General features: G+C 41.5%; 1 protein-coding gene across 3 annotated transcripts in view; it reads right to left on the reverse strand.

Moving 5' to 3' along the window:
- Positions 1-20,348, reverse strand: part of LOC106576889 (arginyl-tRNA--protein transferase 1) — a 227,911-nt gene that overhangs the window by 195,969 nt on the left and 11,594 nt on the right. For all 3 annotated transcript variants that reach the window (XM_014154421.2, XM_045700642.1, XM_014154420.2), the window contains exons 2-5: positions 12,776-12,839; positions 12,480-12,542; positions 11,566-11,669; positions 5,146-5,343 (exon numbers count right to left, since the gene is read on the reverse strand). In XM_014154421.2, the coding sequence (XP_014009896.2) occupies positions 5,146-5,343; positions 11,566-11,669; positions 12,480-12,542; positions 12,776-12,839 (429 nt within the window). The remainder of the gene's footprint in view (positions 1-5,145; positions 5,344-11,565; positions 11,670-12,479; positions 12,543-12,775; positions 12,840-20,348) is intronic.

Here is a 20,348-nt window from a genome sequence, read left to right on the forward strand (position 1 = left end):
GATCGAGGGAAAGATGAACGGAGCAGAGTACTGAGATCCTTGATGAAAACCTGCTCCAGTGCATTCAGGACTAGTCCTTGAGTGGCCCAGCCAGAGCCCAGACTAACATCTCTGGAGACCTGAAAATAGTTGTGCAGCGTCGCTCCCCATCCAACCAGACAGAGCTTGAGAGGATCTGCAGATTAGAATGGGATAAACTCCCCAAATACAGGTGTACCAAGCTTGTAGCGTCATACCCAAGAAGACTGTAATCGTTGCCAAAGGTGCTTCAACAAAAGTACCCAGTAAAGGCACTGAATACATATGTAATATTTCTGTTTTCATTTTTTATAAATTTGCAAACATTTCGAAATACCAGTTTTTTCTTTCTCATTATGGGGTATTGTGTGTAGATTGACGAGGGGAACAAACAACCCATTTTAGAATAATGTTGTAACATAACAAAATGTGGAAAAAGTCAAGGGGTCTTAATAGTTTCTGAATGCACTGTGTGTGAATGAGAGAGAGAGAGATAGAGATATAGCTCAAAAAAATAAAGGGAACACTTAAACAACACAATGTAACTCCAAGTCAATCACACTTCTGTGAAATCAAACTGTCCACTTAGGAAGCAACACTGATTGACAATAAATTTCACATGCTGTTGTGCAAATGGAATAGACAACAGGTGGAAATTATAGACAATTAGCAAGACACGCCCAATAAAGGAGTGGTTCTGCAGGTGGGGACCACAGACCACTTCTCAGTTCCTATGCTTCCTGGCTGATGTTTTGGTCACTTTTGAATGCTGGCGGTGCTTTCACTCTAGTGGTAGCATGAGACGGAGTCTACAACCCACACAAGTGGCTCAGGTAGTGCAGCTCATCCAGGATGGCACATCAATGCAAGCTGTGGCAAGAAGGTTTGCTGTGTCTGTCAGCGTAGTGTCCAGAGCATGGAGGCGCTACCAGGAGACAGGCCAGTACATCAGGAGACGTGGAGGAGGCCGTAGGAGGGCAACAACCCAGCAGCAGGACCGCTACCTCAGCCTTTGTGCAAGGAGGAGCAGGAGGAGCACTGCCAGAGCCCTGCAAAATGACCTCCAGCAGGCCACAAATGTGCATGTGTCTGCTCAAACGGTCAGAAACAGACTGCATGAGGGTGGTACGAGGGCCCGACATCCAGAGGTGGGGGTTGGGCTTACAGCCCAACACCTTGCAGGACGTTTGGCATTTGCCAGAGAACACCAAGATTGGAAAATTCGCAACTGGCGCCCTGTGCTCTTCACAGATGAAAGCAGGTTCACACTGAGCATGTGTCAGACGTGACAGAGTTTGGAGACGCCGTGGAGAACGTTCTGCTGCCTGCAACATCCTCCAGCATGACCGGTTTGGCAGTGGGTCAGTCATGGTGTGGGGTGGCATTTCTTTGGGGGGGCTGCACAGCCCTCCATGTGCTCGCCACAGGTAGCCTGACTGTGTTTAGGTTTATAGTACCCTACCAGGCTTTCCTGGTTCACAGTGTATCCAAGGGCTTATATGAACAAGGATGTGGGCCTACATTTACTGTGTGACTGTTTTGTCCCAAATGGCACCCTATTCCCTATATAGTGCACTTCTTTTGACCAGCTTGAAAGCTGCATCATATGCATTTCTCCGTGTCTTTGCCATGATGAGGGTGACAAAATGACTACCGTAATCAGAATGATAGGAAGTTTGAGAGCGCTCAATTTAATCTAAACAGTAAACAAAAAAGTTGTTTGACCTTAACCCGTTCAGAAATTTCATTGGTCTAATGAAAGCTTTATGCCACCAAAAAACTGAGTACGTCACAGAATGTGTTTTTTTGGAGAAGAAAAAACATTTTAAGCGGGAAAAATCCATATATTAGCCGCGTCATTGTTTAAGCCGCGAGGTTGAAAGCTGGGAAAAAAGTTGCGGCTTATAGTCCGGAAATTACGGTACCTCATCTCTGCAGCCCACACATACAGATAATTGTAAGGTCCTTCGGTCGAGCAGTGAATTTCAAAACAGATTCGACCAAAGACCAGGGAGGTTTTCCAGTGCCTTGCAAAGGGCACCTATTGGTAGATGGTGAAAATAAGTAAGTAGACATTGAATATCCCTTTGAGCATGGTGAAGTTATTCATTCCACTTTGGATGGTACACCCAGTCACTAGGAAGATACAGGCGTCCTTCCTAACCGGAGAGGAAGGTCTACAAGACTGTAAACCTGTTAGGGCTAGGGGGCAGTATTTGCACGGCTGGATAAAAAAATGTACCCGATTTAATCTGGTTACTAATCCTACCCAGTAACTAGAATATGCATATACTTATTATATATGGATAGAAAACACCCTAAATTTTCTAAAACTGTTTGAATGGTGTCTGTGAGTATAACAGAACTCATTTGGCAGGCAAAACCCTGAGACATTTTCTGACAGGAAGTGGATACCTGATGTGTTGTATTACCTTTAAACCTATGCCATTGAAAAACACAGGGGCTGAGGAATATTTTGGCACTTCCTATTGCTTCCACTAGATGTCACCAGCCTTTACAAAGTGTTTTGAGTCTTCTGGAGGGAGATCTGACCGAACAAGGGCCATGGAACGATGATGGCCCATTAGACACCTGGCGCGAGTTCATGTTGGGTACCCTCGTTCCAATACGTTATAAAAGAGAATGCATTCGTCCACCTTGAATATTATTCATGTTCTGGTTAAAAAAGGCCCTAATGATTTATGCTATACAACGTTTGACATGTTTGAACGAACGTAAATATATTTTTTCCCCTCGTTCATGACGAATAGTCCGGCTGGCTTAGATCATGTGCTAACAAGACGGAGATTTTTGGACATAAATGATGAGCTTTTTTGAACAAAACTACATTCGTTATGGACCTGTGATACCTGGAAGTGACATCTGATGAAGAGAATCAAAGGTAATGGATTATTTACATAGTATTTTCGATTTTAGATCTCCCCAACATGACGTCTAGTCTGTATCGCAACGCGTATTTTTCTGGGCGCAGTGCTCAGATTATTGCAAAGTGTGATTTCCCAGTAAGGTTATTTTCAAATCTGGCAAGTTGATTGCGTTCAAGAGATGTAAATCTATAATTCTTTAAATGACAATATAATATTTTACCAATGTTTTCTAATTTTAATTATTTAATTTGTGATTTATTGGAGGGAAACGATTTCCTCAACATCAATGCCATAGTAAAACGCTGTTTTTGGATATAAATATGAACTTGATAGAACTAAAAATGCATGCATTGTCTAACATAATGTCCTAGGAGTGTCATCTGATGGAGATTGTAAAAGGTTAGTGCATCATTTTAGCTGGTTTTATGGTTTTGGTGACCCCGTCTTTGACTTGACAAAACATTACACACAACTCTTGTAAATGTACTGTCCTAACATACTCTAAATTTATGCTTTCGCCGTAAAACCTTTTTGAAATCGTAAAACGTGGTTAGATTAAGGAGATGTTTATCTTTCAAAGGGTGTAAAATAGTTGTATGTTTGAAAAATTTGAATTTTGATATTTATTTGGATTCAAATTTGCCGCTCTTGAAATGCACCTGCTGTTGATGGAGTGCACCACGGGTGGGACGCTTGCGTCCCACCTAGCCCATAGAGGTTAATGGATGTGATAGGAGAAAACTGAGGATGGATCAACAACATTGTAGTTACTCCACAATAGTAACAGAATTGACAAAGGGAAAAGGAAGAAGCCTGTACAGAATACAAATATTCCAAAACATGCATCCTGTTTGCAACAAGGCACTAAAGTAATACTGTAAAAAAATGTGGTAAAGCAATTAACTTTTTGTCCTGAATACAAAGTGTTATGTTTGGGGCAAAAGCAAAACACCACATTACTAAGTACCACTCTCCATATTTTCAAGCATAGTAGTGGCTTCATCATGTTTTGGGTATGCATGCTTGTAATCGTTAAGGACTGAGGAGTTTTTCAGGACAAAAAAAAATAATTATTAAATAGAGCTAAGCACAGGCAAAATCCTAGAGAAAAACCTGGTACTGGGAGATTAATTCACCTTTCAGCGGGCCAATAACCTAAAACCCAAGGCCAAATCTACACTGGAGTTGCTTACCAAGACAGTGAATGTTCCTGAGTGGCCGAGCTACAGTTTTGACTTTAGTCTATTTGAAAATATATGGCAAGACCTGAAAATGGAAGTCTAGCAATGATCAACAACCAATTTGAGGTTGAAAAACTTTAGGGGATTTTTTTTTTTTTTTTAATAAAATTTGTAAAAAAAAAAAAATGGGCAAATGTAGCAAAATCCAGGAGTGGAAAGCTCTTAAGAGGCTTACCAAGAAAATCTCACAGCTGTAATCAATGCCATAGGTGCTTATACAAAGTTGACTCAGGGGTGTAAATACTTATGTAAATTAGATATCTGTATTTCATTTTCAATAAATTAGCCAAAATGTCTAAAAACGTGTTTTCACTGTCATTATGGGGTATTGTGTATAGATGGGTGAGAAATATATGTAATACATTTTGATATTTAGGGGGTAGACATTTTGGACATACCCAGAGTGAAAGGACCGTCAGAAGATGAAATATGAGCAGTTATACATAGCGCTTCCCTCACCTGATCAGTATTTATATGTATTAATTCACTCACTCAATGTTGTTCATTTATTACCATTTATCACTGTGGTGTGTCTCAGGATATCCTGCAATTGAACTGAGGGGAACTGAAGGGAGAGCTTGTGATAAATTGGCTCCATTAAGTTACATTCATGAAAATTACATCAGAAACGTCAGCTCCATTCATACGATTCAGAAGCAGGACAGAGAACGACTATATTCATAGGTGACTGCTCCCACCTGCTGCCCATATGGTGAACTTCATTTATTCATTATTTCTAGATAAATCATCTTTCATGAAAAAGACTGGGAGCAGAGGTTGTGCATCATTACACCTACACAACCTAGATGAGCTAGATCCTGAGGAGTGAAGATGTAGCCTAATACAAACAATATTCTTGCACATTGTAAGCAAGCAAATGACCCAGTTGACATGATTCCAGCTCATTTAACCAATCAAAGGAGATCATTCTCCACTGAAGGTTCACGCAATTAACTCGCTTCTGTCTAGCTCTCTTAATTTTCTGCCTTTAGACTTACCCGGTTTGGGGGTTGTTTCTGGTCCTCTTACGTCTGGAACAGACACTGTGTCTTTTCTAGCGGTTTCAAACTCGGCTGGTGTGGTGTCTCCCGCCTCAGTCAGAATGGCAGTGACCACAGGACTCGCCACCTCAGAGTGACAGACTTTAGCAGGGCCGTGCAGTCCTCCCTCCTCACACAGCGAGTCCATGGGCTCCCCTGAACAGCACAAAGCCAGTCAGTTAGTACTGATACACAATCAGTAGGTATTAATACTGTACTACAGTGAGGTTTGAATGTAAAAGGTTAGCCTGGTTAAACCAGACAGAACACTCACTATTTTCACTTGTTCAGTCTGGTTTAACCAGGCTAATACAGAGTAGGGATGGGCATTTGAAATAATTTCACTGTACGAGTACTCCAGTTAAATCATGTTAGAGTAAAGAATGTGAGCATGTTTACATCAATTCTGAATCATTGTTATCATTACCTTTCATTATGAATTAAATTACGAAAACAATTGCAATTTTAAATACAGTGCCTTCAGAAAACCTTCACATCCCTTGACTTTTTCCACATTTTGGGACTAAAATGGATGATCTTTTTTTGACAACGATCTACACAAAAATATTCTAATGTCAAAGTAAAAGAAGGTAACATCTGAAGAAAAAATAAAAATAATGCCATATCTTGATTAAATTGGATAAGCATACCTTTTAAGCCCACTTCAGTCTTTAGATTCAAATAAAAAATAACTTTTCTGCTGTTAAATGTTTCAAACAATCAATCTGGTTGTTATGTAGATAAGTTTTTACTCTAAGCCAATCAGATGTTTAATTATTCAAGTTAGACAGTTGTGGAACCTTTTTAATGCATTTTGTTATTTTACTGTTATATTGTTACATAAATGTCAAATTTACAAAAATAGCATCTCTCGAAAGCTTAAAGGGTACAGAAGCAAAAATATCACTAACTCTATACAGAATGGGAATAAATAAAAAAATGTCAATACTAACTATGCATAATATTGTAGTCTATAGTGTATATTTATCCACAAAATATTGTATTTTCACCATAAATCACTGTTGTTCCAATTAAGCCCAGTATGCTCCTATTAAGCCTGGTTTGCATTGAAACATTTGGATAGTGTTGATATCCCTGATATTCAATGAACATACTTTTTTTGTTCAGATTTAAGTTTATTAAAACAAATTACATTTATGCATCTAGCCATGGTGTCTTTACCAAGATTAGAAACCTCTGTACTCTCTCCAAGACATTTTGAGTGGACAGGTAGTCATCGATGCACAGAGAATAATGGATCAGGGTTGAGGGATAGAAGACCAAGTGGTGGACAGAAATGCAAACAAATGAGGGACAAGAAGATTACTATTGAGTGACTACTCATGCACTTTGTCATTGTTGTTAGGGCTGGGCAATATTTTTTTTAAAAGCCGATTTTTTTCTAACTTATTCACGATATCAATAAAAATAAAAAATTCTCTAAATAAGAGTTGTCCACTTAAAGTGTCAAATACACTGCATTTCAAACAGTCGCAATAATCTAATGAATTCAGGATGGGAAAATGGCACCAGCTCGTGCTTCTAGCACCTAACTAAGCAACTTGGCAATATTTAGTTTGTTACTTCTTACATTAACAACCAAGAAAATAGTAATATTACATTCAACCGGAAATAACTTTTAGATATCAGAGCGGCGGTAACTCACCAGCATTACGACCAGGAATACAACTTTCCTGAATTAGATCCTTTGTTCGTACCCCTCAGGGCAATTGAACTGATTCAAGAGGCTGCTCACAAAATACCGCTGGCGGAGAAGAGGTATTCGGAGTGGAGGCACGCACACCACCCGCCGCTTCAAAGTATATTACTCGCTAACGTTCAGTCTCTGGATAATAAAGTTGACGAGCTCTAGGCGATGATCTCCTTCCAGAGAGAAATCTGGGATTGTAACGTTGTTTAACAGAAACACGGCTTTCTCGGGATATACTGTCTGAGTCCGTACAGCCAGTTGGGGGGGCTCCCAAAGTTCTACCAACACATTGACTGTAGAACTCACTCTGAGAAAACCCAACCCTCCCTTCGGAAAACCTGATCACGACTCCATTTTGCTCCTCCTTTCCTATAGGCAGAAACTGAAACAGGAAGTACCCATGCTAGTGACTACTCAACACTGGTCTGACCAATCGGAATCCATGCTTCAAGAATGTTTTGATCACGTGGAATGGGACATGTTCCGGACAGCCTCAAAATAATGTCGCCGAATACACGGATATGGTGACTGAGTTCATCAGGAAATGTATAGGAGATGTTGTACCCACTGTGACTATTAAAACCTACCAAAACCAGAAACCGTGGATAGACGGCAGCATTTGCACAAAACTGAAAGTGCGAACCACTGCATTTTACCATGGCAAGGTGAATAGGAATACGGCCAAATACAGTGTTGTTATTCCCTACGTATGGCAATCAAACAGGCAAAATGTCAGTACAGAGACAGTGGAGTCTCTGTACTGCGGTGTCTACAGACAATCACGAACTACAAAGGGAAAACCAGCCACGTCGGACACCGATGTCTTGCTTCCAGATAAGCTAAACACCTTTTCGCCTGCTTTGAGGACACAGTGCCACCTACCAGCTACCAAGGACTGTGGGCTTTCATTCTCCGTGGCCAACGAGAGTAAGACATTTATTAAGCATGTTAACCATCGCAAAGCTGCCGGCCCAGACGTCATCCCTAGCCGCATACTAAGAACAGTGTGTTTACGGACATATTCAATCTCTCCCTATCCCAGTCTGCTGTCCCCACATGCTTCAAGATGGCCACCATTGCTTTCTTGGGTACAGGAACAAAGGTAACTATTGCCTTGTAGCACTCACTTCTGTCATCATAAAGTGCTTTGAGAGACTAGTCAAGGATCATGTCACCTCTACCTTACACCCGAGATCCACTTTAATTTGCTTACAGCCCCAATAGATCCACAGACACTGCAATTGCACTGCACACTGCCCTATCCCATATGGACAAGAGGAATACCTATGTAAGAATGCTGTTCATTGACTATAGCTCAGCATTCAACACCATAGTACCATCCAAGCTCATCATTAAGCATGGGACCCTGGGTCTAAAACCCGCCCTGTGTAACTGGGTCCTGGACTTCCTAACGGCCAATCCCCAGGTGGTGAAGATAGGATCAGCGACGTGAAGGTGGTGTTTCCTCAACACAGGGGCCCCATAAGGGTGCGTGCTCAGCCCTCTCCTGTACTCCCTGTTCACCCATGACTGTATGACCACGCACGCCTCCAACTGAAATCATCAAGTTTGCAGACGACAACAGTAGTAGGCCTGATTACCAACAATGACGAGACAGCCTACAGGGAGGAGGTGAGGGCTCCGGGAGTGTGGTGCCAGGAAATTAACCTCTCACTCAAAGTCAACAAAACAAAGGAGCTGATCGTGGACTTCAGGAAACAGCAGAGGGAGCACCCCACTATCCACGGGACCGCAGTGGAGAAGGTGGAAAGTTAAGTTCCTCGGCGTACACATCAAGGACAAACTGAAATAGTGCACCCACACAGACAGTGTGGTGAAGAAGGTGCAACAGTGCCTCTTCAACCTCAGGAGGCTGAAGAAATTTGGCTTGTCACCTAAAACCCTTACAGATGCAAAATTTGAGAGCATCCTGTCGGGCTGTATCACCGACTGGTATGACAACTGCACCGCCCACAACCGCAGGGATCTCCAGAGGGTGGTGCGGTCTGCTCAATGCATCACCGGGGGCAAACTACCTGCCCTCCAGGACACCTACAGCACCCGATGTCACAGGAAGGCCAAAAAGATCATCAAGGACAACAACCACTTGTTAGATATTACTGCACTGTTGGAGCTAGAAACACAAGCGTTTCACTACACCTGCAATAACATCTGCCGAATATGTGTATGTGACCAATAACATTTGAGTTTGATGTTATACCTAGGCTAAATATAAGCCTTCCACAACCATAAGACCCACTAATAATTGTATTATTTTTGCAATAGCCACTGACCTGGCTTTCAAGTCTATGAAAATGCCCTTTTTCGTATTTTTTTCATCTTTTATTATTATTATTATTATTATTTTTAACTAGAACCATGCATAATGCACATTCACAAATAATTACTAACTTCTTGTAGCAGGCATTAGGCTATAGAAACATCTCAAGCCCACGTGCTAGTGGCCTCCCGAGTGGCGCAGCGGTCTAAGTCACTGCATCGTAGTGCTAGCTGCGTTACTACTATAGATCCTGGTTTGACACCGGGCTGTGTCGCAGCCAGCTACAACCGGGAGAACCATGAGGCGATGCACAACTGGCCCCAACGTCATCTGGGTTAGGGGATGGTTTGGCCAGCCGGGATGTCCTTGTCCCATCGTGCTCTACCGACTCCTGTGGCGGGCCGGGCGAATGCACACCGACACGGTCGCCAGGTGTACGGTGTTTCCTCCGACATTGGTGCAGCTGGCTTCCAGGTTAAGTGCGCATTGTGTGAAGAAGCAGTGTGGCTTGGCGGGGTAGTTAGATGGGACAAGACTAACTACCAATTGGATATGATGAAATTAATAAAAGCCCACATGCTAGTGATTGGCCAGCTAATCTTTATATTTCAAGTTTAGCCAACATGGATCCATTTGCTAGTTAACAAAGTTGAACAGTTGAATTGTTATGAACACACCCTTCTGTCTGTCGCCAACTGTTTGAAAAGCATGTTAGCCTGTCCACTTTGTGCAGATGTTGACATCAAGTGGCCAACTTTATTTCTCAGAATTAGAACTAATTGCCAATTCCATATAATTGTGTTTTATGCTTATTGCACATTTATAAAACACAGATTAGACAGCTAGCATAACAGTCTTTAGCTAAAATGCTGCTAGTGGTACTTGGTACCCCAATGCAGCGCGCGACAATTCATTTTCCAAAATCTATGTTCATTGATAGTCTCGTTTGAGTAGTGTCTTCTCTGAGTGCAGTGAGGAATAAAAAAAGGGTATCTTTATAAAAGTGAACTTCTCCTCTATTACAGTAAAATAATGTCTCAATGTGTTTGTGTCCATATGACCGAATCCGTTGGACCAAACCTCAAATAGCGAGTTGAAATTACTTGTCAGAGGAAGATGTGATGAACATTGTTGATGTGAGAGGCAGGGGGAGGGACTTGGTGAGCGTAAACAATAGAGGAAGAGGCAAAAGCAAAAATATCCAGAATAAGGTCAATACGTTTAGACAGGCTTATTTTGGACCTAAGCTTGTCGCCTGCCTTTGGGACAACGACTCCCACCGTTAGGGCGAAGACATGCATCTTTTCATTATATACAGATCTCTGGTGTAAATGGGGAGGTGCACAGAAGAAGAGAAAGAGACGAGACAAAAAATACGAGAATAAAACAGACAAAACCTCCAAAAAACCTCAATTCTTGCGATACAGACATTGGGGAATATTGCGCAAAAACATACATTTGAATTAATTCGATATATCACCCAACACTTGTTGTCCTTTCATCCAGGCGATTCCGTTTTTTTTGTCCACCACCTGTACTTTTTTAATACAACAGTAGAGGGGGAGATTTGAAACAGTCTTCAGAAACGCTTTAGGAAGACAAGTTAAACTAATTAACAAGAATAGCAGTACAGCAAATGTGATTCAGCTTTTCATTGAAAGTTGTGTGTTATGGTCTTTGTGCATGGCATCTTATACACAGAGGGCTGAAGTGGGTGGAGGTTTTCGTTCTAACCAAGCAATAACACACCTGATTCAACTAATCATGTCTTGAATGAAGTCCATGATAAGTTGTTAATTGAATCAGGTGTGTACTGGTTGGCAAGAACAAAAGCCTAAGTCCACATTGCACTCTGTGGATAGGGTTGGACACCCCCCCCCTATTATGAGCGCTACTTTCATGATGAATAGTAATGATCAGTTTATTTTAACTTTAAGGGAGATTTTATATAAAATTCAATTTCAGTTTTGAACATTTGGAAATTAATTCAAATGTATTATTTAAGAGGTGGGCTTATTTGGAAGACTCAAGGGCTTAAAAAAGGGTACATTCGGTACCCATTAAGACAAGTCGACTTTTCACATATTCTCATATCTTCTAAAGTCATTATCTCCACTTTTCTTACAAAAATGTAGACAAAACACGTAAATTACCCTTGAAAAAAAAAAAGTATTACTCGCAAGTGAATGAATACTGACGTCAATGGGAGGATCTAAACGTTTAACTTTGCACACATTGACCCCTACCCACGATCTCCACTGAGGAGTACTTGGTTTGAGTACTCATGCCCATCCCTAGAACAGAGCAGCCTACCACATGTAATAGATGTGTCGTTTACTAAAGACTGCTTTTGTAAAATACTTATGCAAAGCTAATTTCCTCTCACCGTCGCCCTGTTCCGTTGGCATCTCCCCTTTAGACAGAAACTTGCTCATCTTCTTCAGGATCTTCTTGTGGGTTTTAGATGGCTGAAAGTTCAAGGCATGACACCTACAAACCATGTATTAGTGTGTTAGTGAACCATTAGTATAGGGCTTATAACTGAGTAAAGGGTTATCTGGGTCATGTTCATTAGGCATCAAACAGAAAACAGATTGAAATAGGGTAAGACTACCCAAACGTGTCAAATAAGAAACGCTTGCTTTCGCATTTCATTGGAAAACATTTGTGCATTTTGCTACGGTGTGCACTGTTAGGTTCTAAATAGAGTAAAAACAAAAAATGGACAACGAGGAAAAGTTCAAAGTTTATTCACCCAATGGGCCAGACAGCTGAACAGACAAAGACATGTTCCCCCCAGCACAAGCATTTACACCCGACTTTAGGCGGCATCTCCTCCGTTTCTCTAAAACATGACATCTTTATTGCTAGGCAGGAAGTTAAGTGATGCGAGTAAACTGTTCCTTCTCCCTTAATGTGACCGGACCTCAGCACCCATTCTTCACTAATCCACAGCTATCGACCCTTATCAGTAACCGCAACCATGTGACTGCCTTTCCCTTACTTAGTAACATTTCAAGCCCCTGGCTCACCATATACATTCCTCCTACAGATAACCATTCACTTCTGGTGTAGCAAGTATTTCAAATCACAACCCAACAACTGAAACCTGACTGTGGCACTTATCCTTTCCATAGGATACCGGATGTCTTACAATAACATGTTCTGCATTCCCCCCTCTCCCTCGGTAACATGAATAAGGATATTTCAAGTTTACGCGTCAGAACCCATCAGCACTAATGAATACGACCCAAGTTTTAGCTAGGTTGATGAGTCTTTTTGATAATAGGCTATCTTTACCTGATGGTGTACTGTGGACAGCAGGTCTTGTTCATGATGGGCTTGTAAACATACTTCCCGCTTCTGTAGAGGTAACAGACAAGGAAGTATAACAAATGAGCACATGCAGTGGGCAATTTAGACTACTACAGATAAGGAACGTTTTTACACAACTACAGATAAGCAATGTGACGATGTTGTACACCCATAAATATGTTAAACATGGAGGGCTATGCTGCTGTGTCACAACGTGTAGAGAGACTACTGGCCTGGAGGACAACAGTGTGTGTGGGATTATAAAGCTCAGAGTGACTTACCGTCTCCATCCTCTGTCTATGAGATCCTGGTAGTCTTGCACTGTCATGGCGTGGGACCACATCCCTGCATAAAACACAGGCAGGAGTGGACATGAAATGGGGTAAATCCACAATAACGGATTTACGCTTTGACTTGACTTTTCACTTTAAAATGATAAAATGTCTTCCAAACAAAAACCATTGATTTCAAAAGTTTAACCATACTTTGAACAATTCACACAAATGCCATAAAAACACTTTTACTGGAAGAACTGTGCAGATGCAAAGTTTGGTAACAGAATTAGGGTTAAAAAAAAAAACTTCTCCCAAAAAGATCTGCTCCGAATTAAGATTCAAAGAATTCTGCAGAAAGAATGTGGTCTGAGCTATGACACCTTGAGTTTGAAAAAACATATTTGGTTATTGAACTACAGTTGGTGAAGTGGATTTACGGTCACGGAATAATGCTTATTACGCTTTCACAATTATTCCTGCACAAATGAACAGTAATTCATCCTAAAGGAATTGTTTCCTTGCCCACCCACCCACTTAATGCCACCGCTCACCCAATTTCCCCATCTACCCTCTCACCCAAAACCCCACCCTCCCATATGGACAGGGAAAGAGCAGACAAATCCAAAGTAAGTCAAACAAGAAACGTAGGAAAAACTTAATTGTAATAGAAACCAATGAAGAAAATATACATTAGTGGTACATTTCAATTAATTCATTTATCAGTCATTCTTTTCCTACGTCTACTGAACAAATATATATATTTTTTTTAATAAATAAAATCCTTCACGGACATACAGTTCATAAAGAAATCAGTAAATTTAAACAAATTCATTACACCCTAAATCTATGGGTTTCACATGACTGGGAATACAGATACAAATCAGTTTGTCACAGAAACCTTAAAAAAAAGGTAGTGGCGTGAGAAGACCAGTCAGGAATCTGTTATGACTACCATTTGCCTCATGCAGCGTGACATCTCCTTCGCATAGAGTTGATCAGGCTGTTCATTGTGGCCAGTGGAATGTTGCCCCAGTCCTCAATGGCTGTGCGAAGTTGCTGGATATTAGCGGGAACCCGAACACGCAGTCGTACACCTCGATCCAGAGCATCCCAAACGTGCTCAATGGGTGACATGTCTTGTGAGTATTACATTACACGAGGAAACTGCGTGGCAGGCTGACCACCAGTTATGCGAGTGCAGCAAGGAGCCAAGGTAAATTGCTAGCTAGCATTAAAAATATTTTATAAAAGAAAACAAAATCACATAAACACTGGTTAACCTAGTAATATCAACCATGTATCATTACCTAGCTTGTCCTGCGTTGCATATAATCTATGTGGTGCCTGTTAATTAATCATCGAATCACAGCCTAATTCGCCAAACGGGGGATGATTTAACAAAAGCTCATTCGCGAAAAAAGCACAATCATTGCACAAATGTACCTAACCATGAACATCAATGCCTTTCTTAAAATCAATACACAGAAGTATATTTTCTTTAAATCTGCATATATTTAGTTAAGAAATTCCTGATCGCAGGCAATATTAACTAGGGAAATTGTGTCACTTCTAACGCAGAATCAGGGTATATGCAACAGTTTGGGCCGCCTGGCTCGTTGCAAACTAATTTGCCAGAATTTTACATAATTATGACACAACATTGAAGGTTGTGCAATGTAACAGCAATATTTAGACTTAGGGTTGCCACCCGTTCGATAAAAAACAGAACGGTTCCGTATTTCAACTATAGTTTCCGTATTTGACCATATTAACAACCAAAGGAGCGCATGTGTTTATTATATTATAAAGTCTATGATTTGATAGAGCAGTGTGAACGGTGGTAGGCAGCAGCAGGCTCGTAAGCATTCATTCAAACTTTACTGCGTTTGCCAGCAGCTCTTAGCAAGGCTTGAACCACAGCGCTGTTTATGACTTCAAGCCTATTAACTCCTGAGATTAGTATTGCCAGCCTAAAGTGCCAATTAGAACATCCAATAGTCAAAGGTATATGAAATACAAATGGTAGAGAGAAAGTCGATGTTTCCTAATTCCAATTATAAACTACAACCTAAAACTTCTTAACTGGGAATATTGAACCACCAGCTTTCATATGTTCTGAGCAAGGAACTTAAACGTTATCTTTTTTACATGGCACATATTGCACTTTTAATTTCTTCTCCAACACTGTTTTTGCATTATTTAAACCAAATTGAGCATGTTTCATTATTTATTTAAGACTAAATATACTTTATGTATTATATTAAGTTAACATTTTTAAAAAAAAGAGTTCATTGAGCATTGTTGCAATTATCATACATACAGTGAGGGAAAGAAGTATTTGATCCCCTGCTGATTTTGTACGTTTGCCCACTGACAAATCACCACTAAAATTTTAATGGTAGGTTTATTTGAACAGTGAGACAGAATAACAAAAAAATCCAGAAAAACGCATGTCAAAAATGTTATAAAACGATTTGCATTTTAATGAGGGGAATAAGTATTTGACCCCTCTGCAAAACATCACTTAGTACTTGGTGGCAAAACCCTTGTTGGCAATCAGAGGTCAGACATTTCTTGTAGTTGGCCACCAGGTTTGCACACATCTCAGGAGGGATTTTGTCCCACTCCTCTTTGCAGATCTTCTCCAAGTCATTAAGGTTTCGAGGCTGACATTTGGCAACTCGAACCTTCAGCTCCCTCCACAGATTTTCTATGGGATTATGGTCTGGAGACTGGCTAGGCCACTCCAGGACCTTAATGTGCTTCTTCTTGAGCCACTCCTTTGTTGCCTTGGCCGTGTGTTTTGGGTCATTGTCATGCTGGAATACCCATACACGACTCATTTTCAATGCCCTGGCTAAAGGAAGGAGGTTCTCACCCAAGATTTGACGGTACATGGCCCCATCCATCATCCCTTTGATGCGGTGAAGTTGTCCTGTCCCCTTAGCAGAAAAACACCCCCAAAGCATAATGTTTCCACCTCCATGTTTGATGGTGGGGATGATGTCCTTGGGGTCATAGACAGCATTCCTCCTCCTCCAAACACGGCGAGTTGAGTTGATGCCAAAGAGCTCCATTTTGGTCTCATCTGACCACAACACTTTCACCCAGTTGTCCTCTGAATCATTCAGATGTTCGTGGGCAAACTTCAGACGGGCATGTATATGTGCTTTCTTGATCAGGGGACCTTGCGGGCGCTGCAGGATTTCAGGTCCTTCACGGTGTAGTGCGTTACCAATTGTTTTCTTGGTGACTATGGTCCCAGCTGCCTTGAGATCATTAACAAGATCCTCCCGTGTAGTTCTGGCCTGATTCCTCACCGTTCTCATAATCATTGCAACTCCACGAGGTGAGAATTTGCATGGAGCCCCAGGCCGAGGGATATTGACAGTTCTTTTGTGTTTCTTCCATTAGCGAATAAATCGCACCAAATGTTGTCACCTTCTCACCAAGCTGCTTGGCGATGGTCTTGTAGCCCATTCCAGCCTTGTGTAGGTCTACAATCTTGTCCCTGACAACCTTGGAGAGCTCTTTGGTCTTGGCCATGGTGGAGAGTTTGGAATCTGATTGATTGATTGCTTCTGTGGACAGGTGTCTTTTTTTACAGGTAACAAACTGCGGTTAGGAGCACTCCCTTTAAGAGTGTGCTCCTAATCTCAGCTCGTTACCTGTATGAAAGACACCTGGGAGCCAAAAATCTTTGATTGAGATGGGGGTCAAAAACGTATTTCCCTCATGAATTGCAAATCAATTCATAACATTTTTGACATGTGTTTTTCTGAATTTTTTTGTTGTTATTCTGTCTCTCACTGTTGAAATAAACCTACCATTAAAATTATAGAGTGGTGATTTTTGTCAGTGGGCAAACGTACAAAATCAGCAGGGGATCAAACACTTCCCCCCCTCACCATCCATGATTAATCGCTAATCGGCTTTTTTTGGTCCTCCAATAAAATCGGTGTCGGTGTTGAAAAATCATAAATCAGTCTACCTCTAGTCATATAAAAAAGGTCCCACAGTTGACAGTGCATGTCAGAGCAACAACCAATCCATGAGGTCAAAGGACTTGCACGTAGAGCTCAGATCTGGGGAAGGGTACCAGAACACAGTGGCCTTCATGATTTTTAAATGGACTAAGTTAGAAACCACTGTCGTGTCTTTGGGGTACCATTAAACTGAAGACATGTTTATCAATTAACTCCCTGTAATTATTATCACGCGATTAAACTGATTAATCGTTTAATTGTAATTAACTAGGAGATCGGGGCACCAAGGAAAATATTCAGATTACAAAGTTATAATTTTCCTAATATAACTTTCCTTTATTATAATATAGGCCGATTATCTTCTGGTTTAAATGGTGTATTTTACCTCGTGTTCAGTCTCATTCCAAACGTTGTAAATTGTTGTATCTGCACGAACCCAGTCTTTACTAAAATCATCCATACATCAATTGTCTTAAAATCATTTATTTACTACACTAAGTAATTAACAGAAAACATACAAACAGTAATTATCGTCACAAAGGATTGGTATAGTAATGTGCCCTAAAGGCTAACAGGCATGGCTGGTCTGTTAGACAATGGGTCATAAACGGTCAGCTGAGAATGCACACCTACAGAGTTCATTAATATTAACAATTGAAGGCTCACGCATTCGGGAACAATTGCAATCAATATATATTTACGCTCAGTGTGTCATTCTGATTCTTGGGTAGTTTTGTCCGCTTTCTCTCTCTCTCTCTCTCTCTCTCTCTCTCTCTCTCTCTCTCTCTCTGTTAGAATGGATCTTTCAGAGCGACATTCATTAATGTCGTCATAGAATGGATGTTTCGTTGGTCTTCGCGTTCGATGATATTAATTATTAGTCTGCAGCTAAGTAAATTATATCAAAGACTTGTTCTTATTCTGTCGGTCTCGATAGTCTAAAAGATAACCACGTGGTGTAGTTCACTTTCAGTAGAGGAGTTGGATGGTAAAACCTATTGGCCATGGAGTGGAGGCCTGGTCTAAAGAAATGTAAGTCAGGGTGGGTTTTATTGTGACCCTTGAACAGGCTTGTAAAATGACGCCTGGTCCTGTATGTGTCCCTGGCGGCGTGCCTATGACTGAGTTAGAATTGTATTTCTGTAACTAAATCTATCACATTACATCAGTACATAGCATCTCAATGTATTACAAAAGCTTTATCCTTATTAATACATTCTATACAACCATTATGATGCAAGTCTCAAGCTGAGGCTATTATATAAACAGTTTTATGGTAATATGGCTATATTGTCTCTTCTGAGTATCACAAAATTGTACCAAGCGGACCATTTCGTAGCTGGATTCTTGACCAATCTTCCATACCTTCTCCAGAACACACATGTCGCTCGGTTCTCCAATTCTATGAGTTGGAAGAATTTCCTTTGTCTCTCTATGAAACATGTGGTAGGAGATTCTCCTCTTAGGGTTTTTACAACCCTTTCACACAGGGACTGGGTTGGGGGGAAGGTAGGTTGGGGAATGGTACAAAGGGGAGGGGGTCAACTGTCCTTCCTGTACCTAAACAGGCCAACGTCATGACACCACCAAGGCTCTTCCTAGAGCTGGCCGCCTGCGCAAAACTGGGGAGAAGGGTCTTGGTCGAAACACACCAAGACAGTCGTGAAGAGGGCACGACACCACCCTTTCCCCTAAGAAGACTGAAAAGACTTGGCATGGGTTCTACAGTTTCACCATCGAGAGCATCCTGATTGGTTGCATCACCACCCGGTATGCCAACTGCTCGGCATCCGACGGTAAGGCGCTATAGAGGGTAGAGGTCGACCGATTATGATTTTTCAACGCCGATACCGATTATTGGAGGACCAAAGCCGCCGATACCGATTAAATGAGACGATTTTCTTTCTTTATTTGTAATAATGACAATTACAACAATACTGAGTGAACACTTATTTTAACTTAATATAATACATCAATAAAATCAATTTAGTCTCAAATAAATAATGAAACATGTTCAATTTGGTTTAAATAATGCAAAAACAAAGTGTTGGAGAAGAAAGTAAAAGTGCAATATGTGCCATGTAAAAAAGCTAACGTTTAAGTGCCTTGCTCAGAACATGGGAACATATGAAAGCTGGTGGTTCCTTTTAACATGAGTCTTCAATATTCCCAGGTAAGAAGTTTTAGGTTGTAGTTATTATAGGACTATTTCTCTATACGATTTTTATCACATATACCTTTGACTATTGGATGTTCTTATAGGCACTTTATTATTGCCAGTGTAACAGTATAGCTTCCGTCCCTCTCCTCGCTCCTACCTGGGCTCGAACCAGGAACACATCGACAACAGCCACCCTCGAAGCAGTGTTACCCATGTAGAGGAAGGAAACAACCACTCCCAAGTCTTAGAGCGAGTGACGTTTGAAACGCTATTAGCGCACACCCCGCTAACTAGCTAGCCATTTCACATCGGTTACACCAGCCTCATCTTGGGAGTTGATAGGCTTGAAGTCATAAACAGCGCAATGCTTGAAGCACAGCGAAGGGCTGCTGGCAAAACGCACTAAAGTGCTATTTTGAATGAATGCTTACGAGCCTGCTGCTGCCTACCATCGCTCAGTCAGAGTTCTCTATCAAATCATAGACTTAATTATAACATAACACACAGAAATACGAGCCTTAGGTTATTAATATGGTCAAATCCGGAAACTATCACGTTTATTTTTTTTTTACCGTTAGGTAAAATACGGAACGGTTTTACCTAACGGGTGGCATCCATAAGTCTAAATGTTCCTGTTACATTGCACAACCTCCAATGTTATGTAATACATACGTAAAATTCTGGCAAATTAGTTCGCAACGAGCCAGGCGGCCCAAACTGTTGCATATACCCTGACTGTTTGCAGGGGAAGTGACACATTTTCCCTAGTTAAAAGAAATTCATGTTACCAAAAAAGCCGATTAGGGATTAATCAGCCGAGGATTTATGGATGGTGAGGGGGGAAAAAAAGAAAACTCCATTCTGTCCTCCTCCCAGAGTGCTAAGAGCCTTGGCGTGACCCAGGACAACACCCTGTCGTTCTCCGCTAACATGAAGGCGGTGACCCGATCCTGTAGGTTCATGCTCTACAACATTCGCAGAGTACGACCCTGCCTCACACAGGAAGCAGCGCAGGTCCTAATCCAGGCACTTGTCATCTCCCGTCTGGATTACTGCAACTCGCTGTTGGCGGGGATCCCTGCCTGTGCCATTACAACCCTACAACTCATCCAGAACGCCGCAGCCCGTCTGGTGTGCAACCTTCCCAAGTTCTCACGTCACCCCGCTCCTCCGCACACTCCACTGGCTTCCAGTTGAAGCTCGCATCTGCTACAAGACCATGGTGCTTGCCTACGGAGCTGTGAGGGGAACGGCAACTCCGTACCTTCAGTCTCTGATCAGTCCCTACACCCAAAGAAGGGCACTGCGTTCATCCACCTCTGGCCTGCTCGCCTCCCTACCTCTGTGGAAGCACAGTTCCCGCTCAGCCCAGTCAAAACTGTTGGCTGCTCTGGCACCCCAATGGTGGAACAAGCTCCCTCACGACACCAGG

The sequence above is a fragment of the Salmo salar genome, chromosome ssa18, assembly GCF_905237065.1.
Source record: "Salmo salar chromosome ssa18, Ssal_v3.1, whole genome shotgun sequence".
Taxonomy (NCBI): Eukaryota; Metazoa; Chordata; class Actinopteri; order Salmoniformes; family Salmonidae; genus Salmo; species Salmo salar.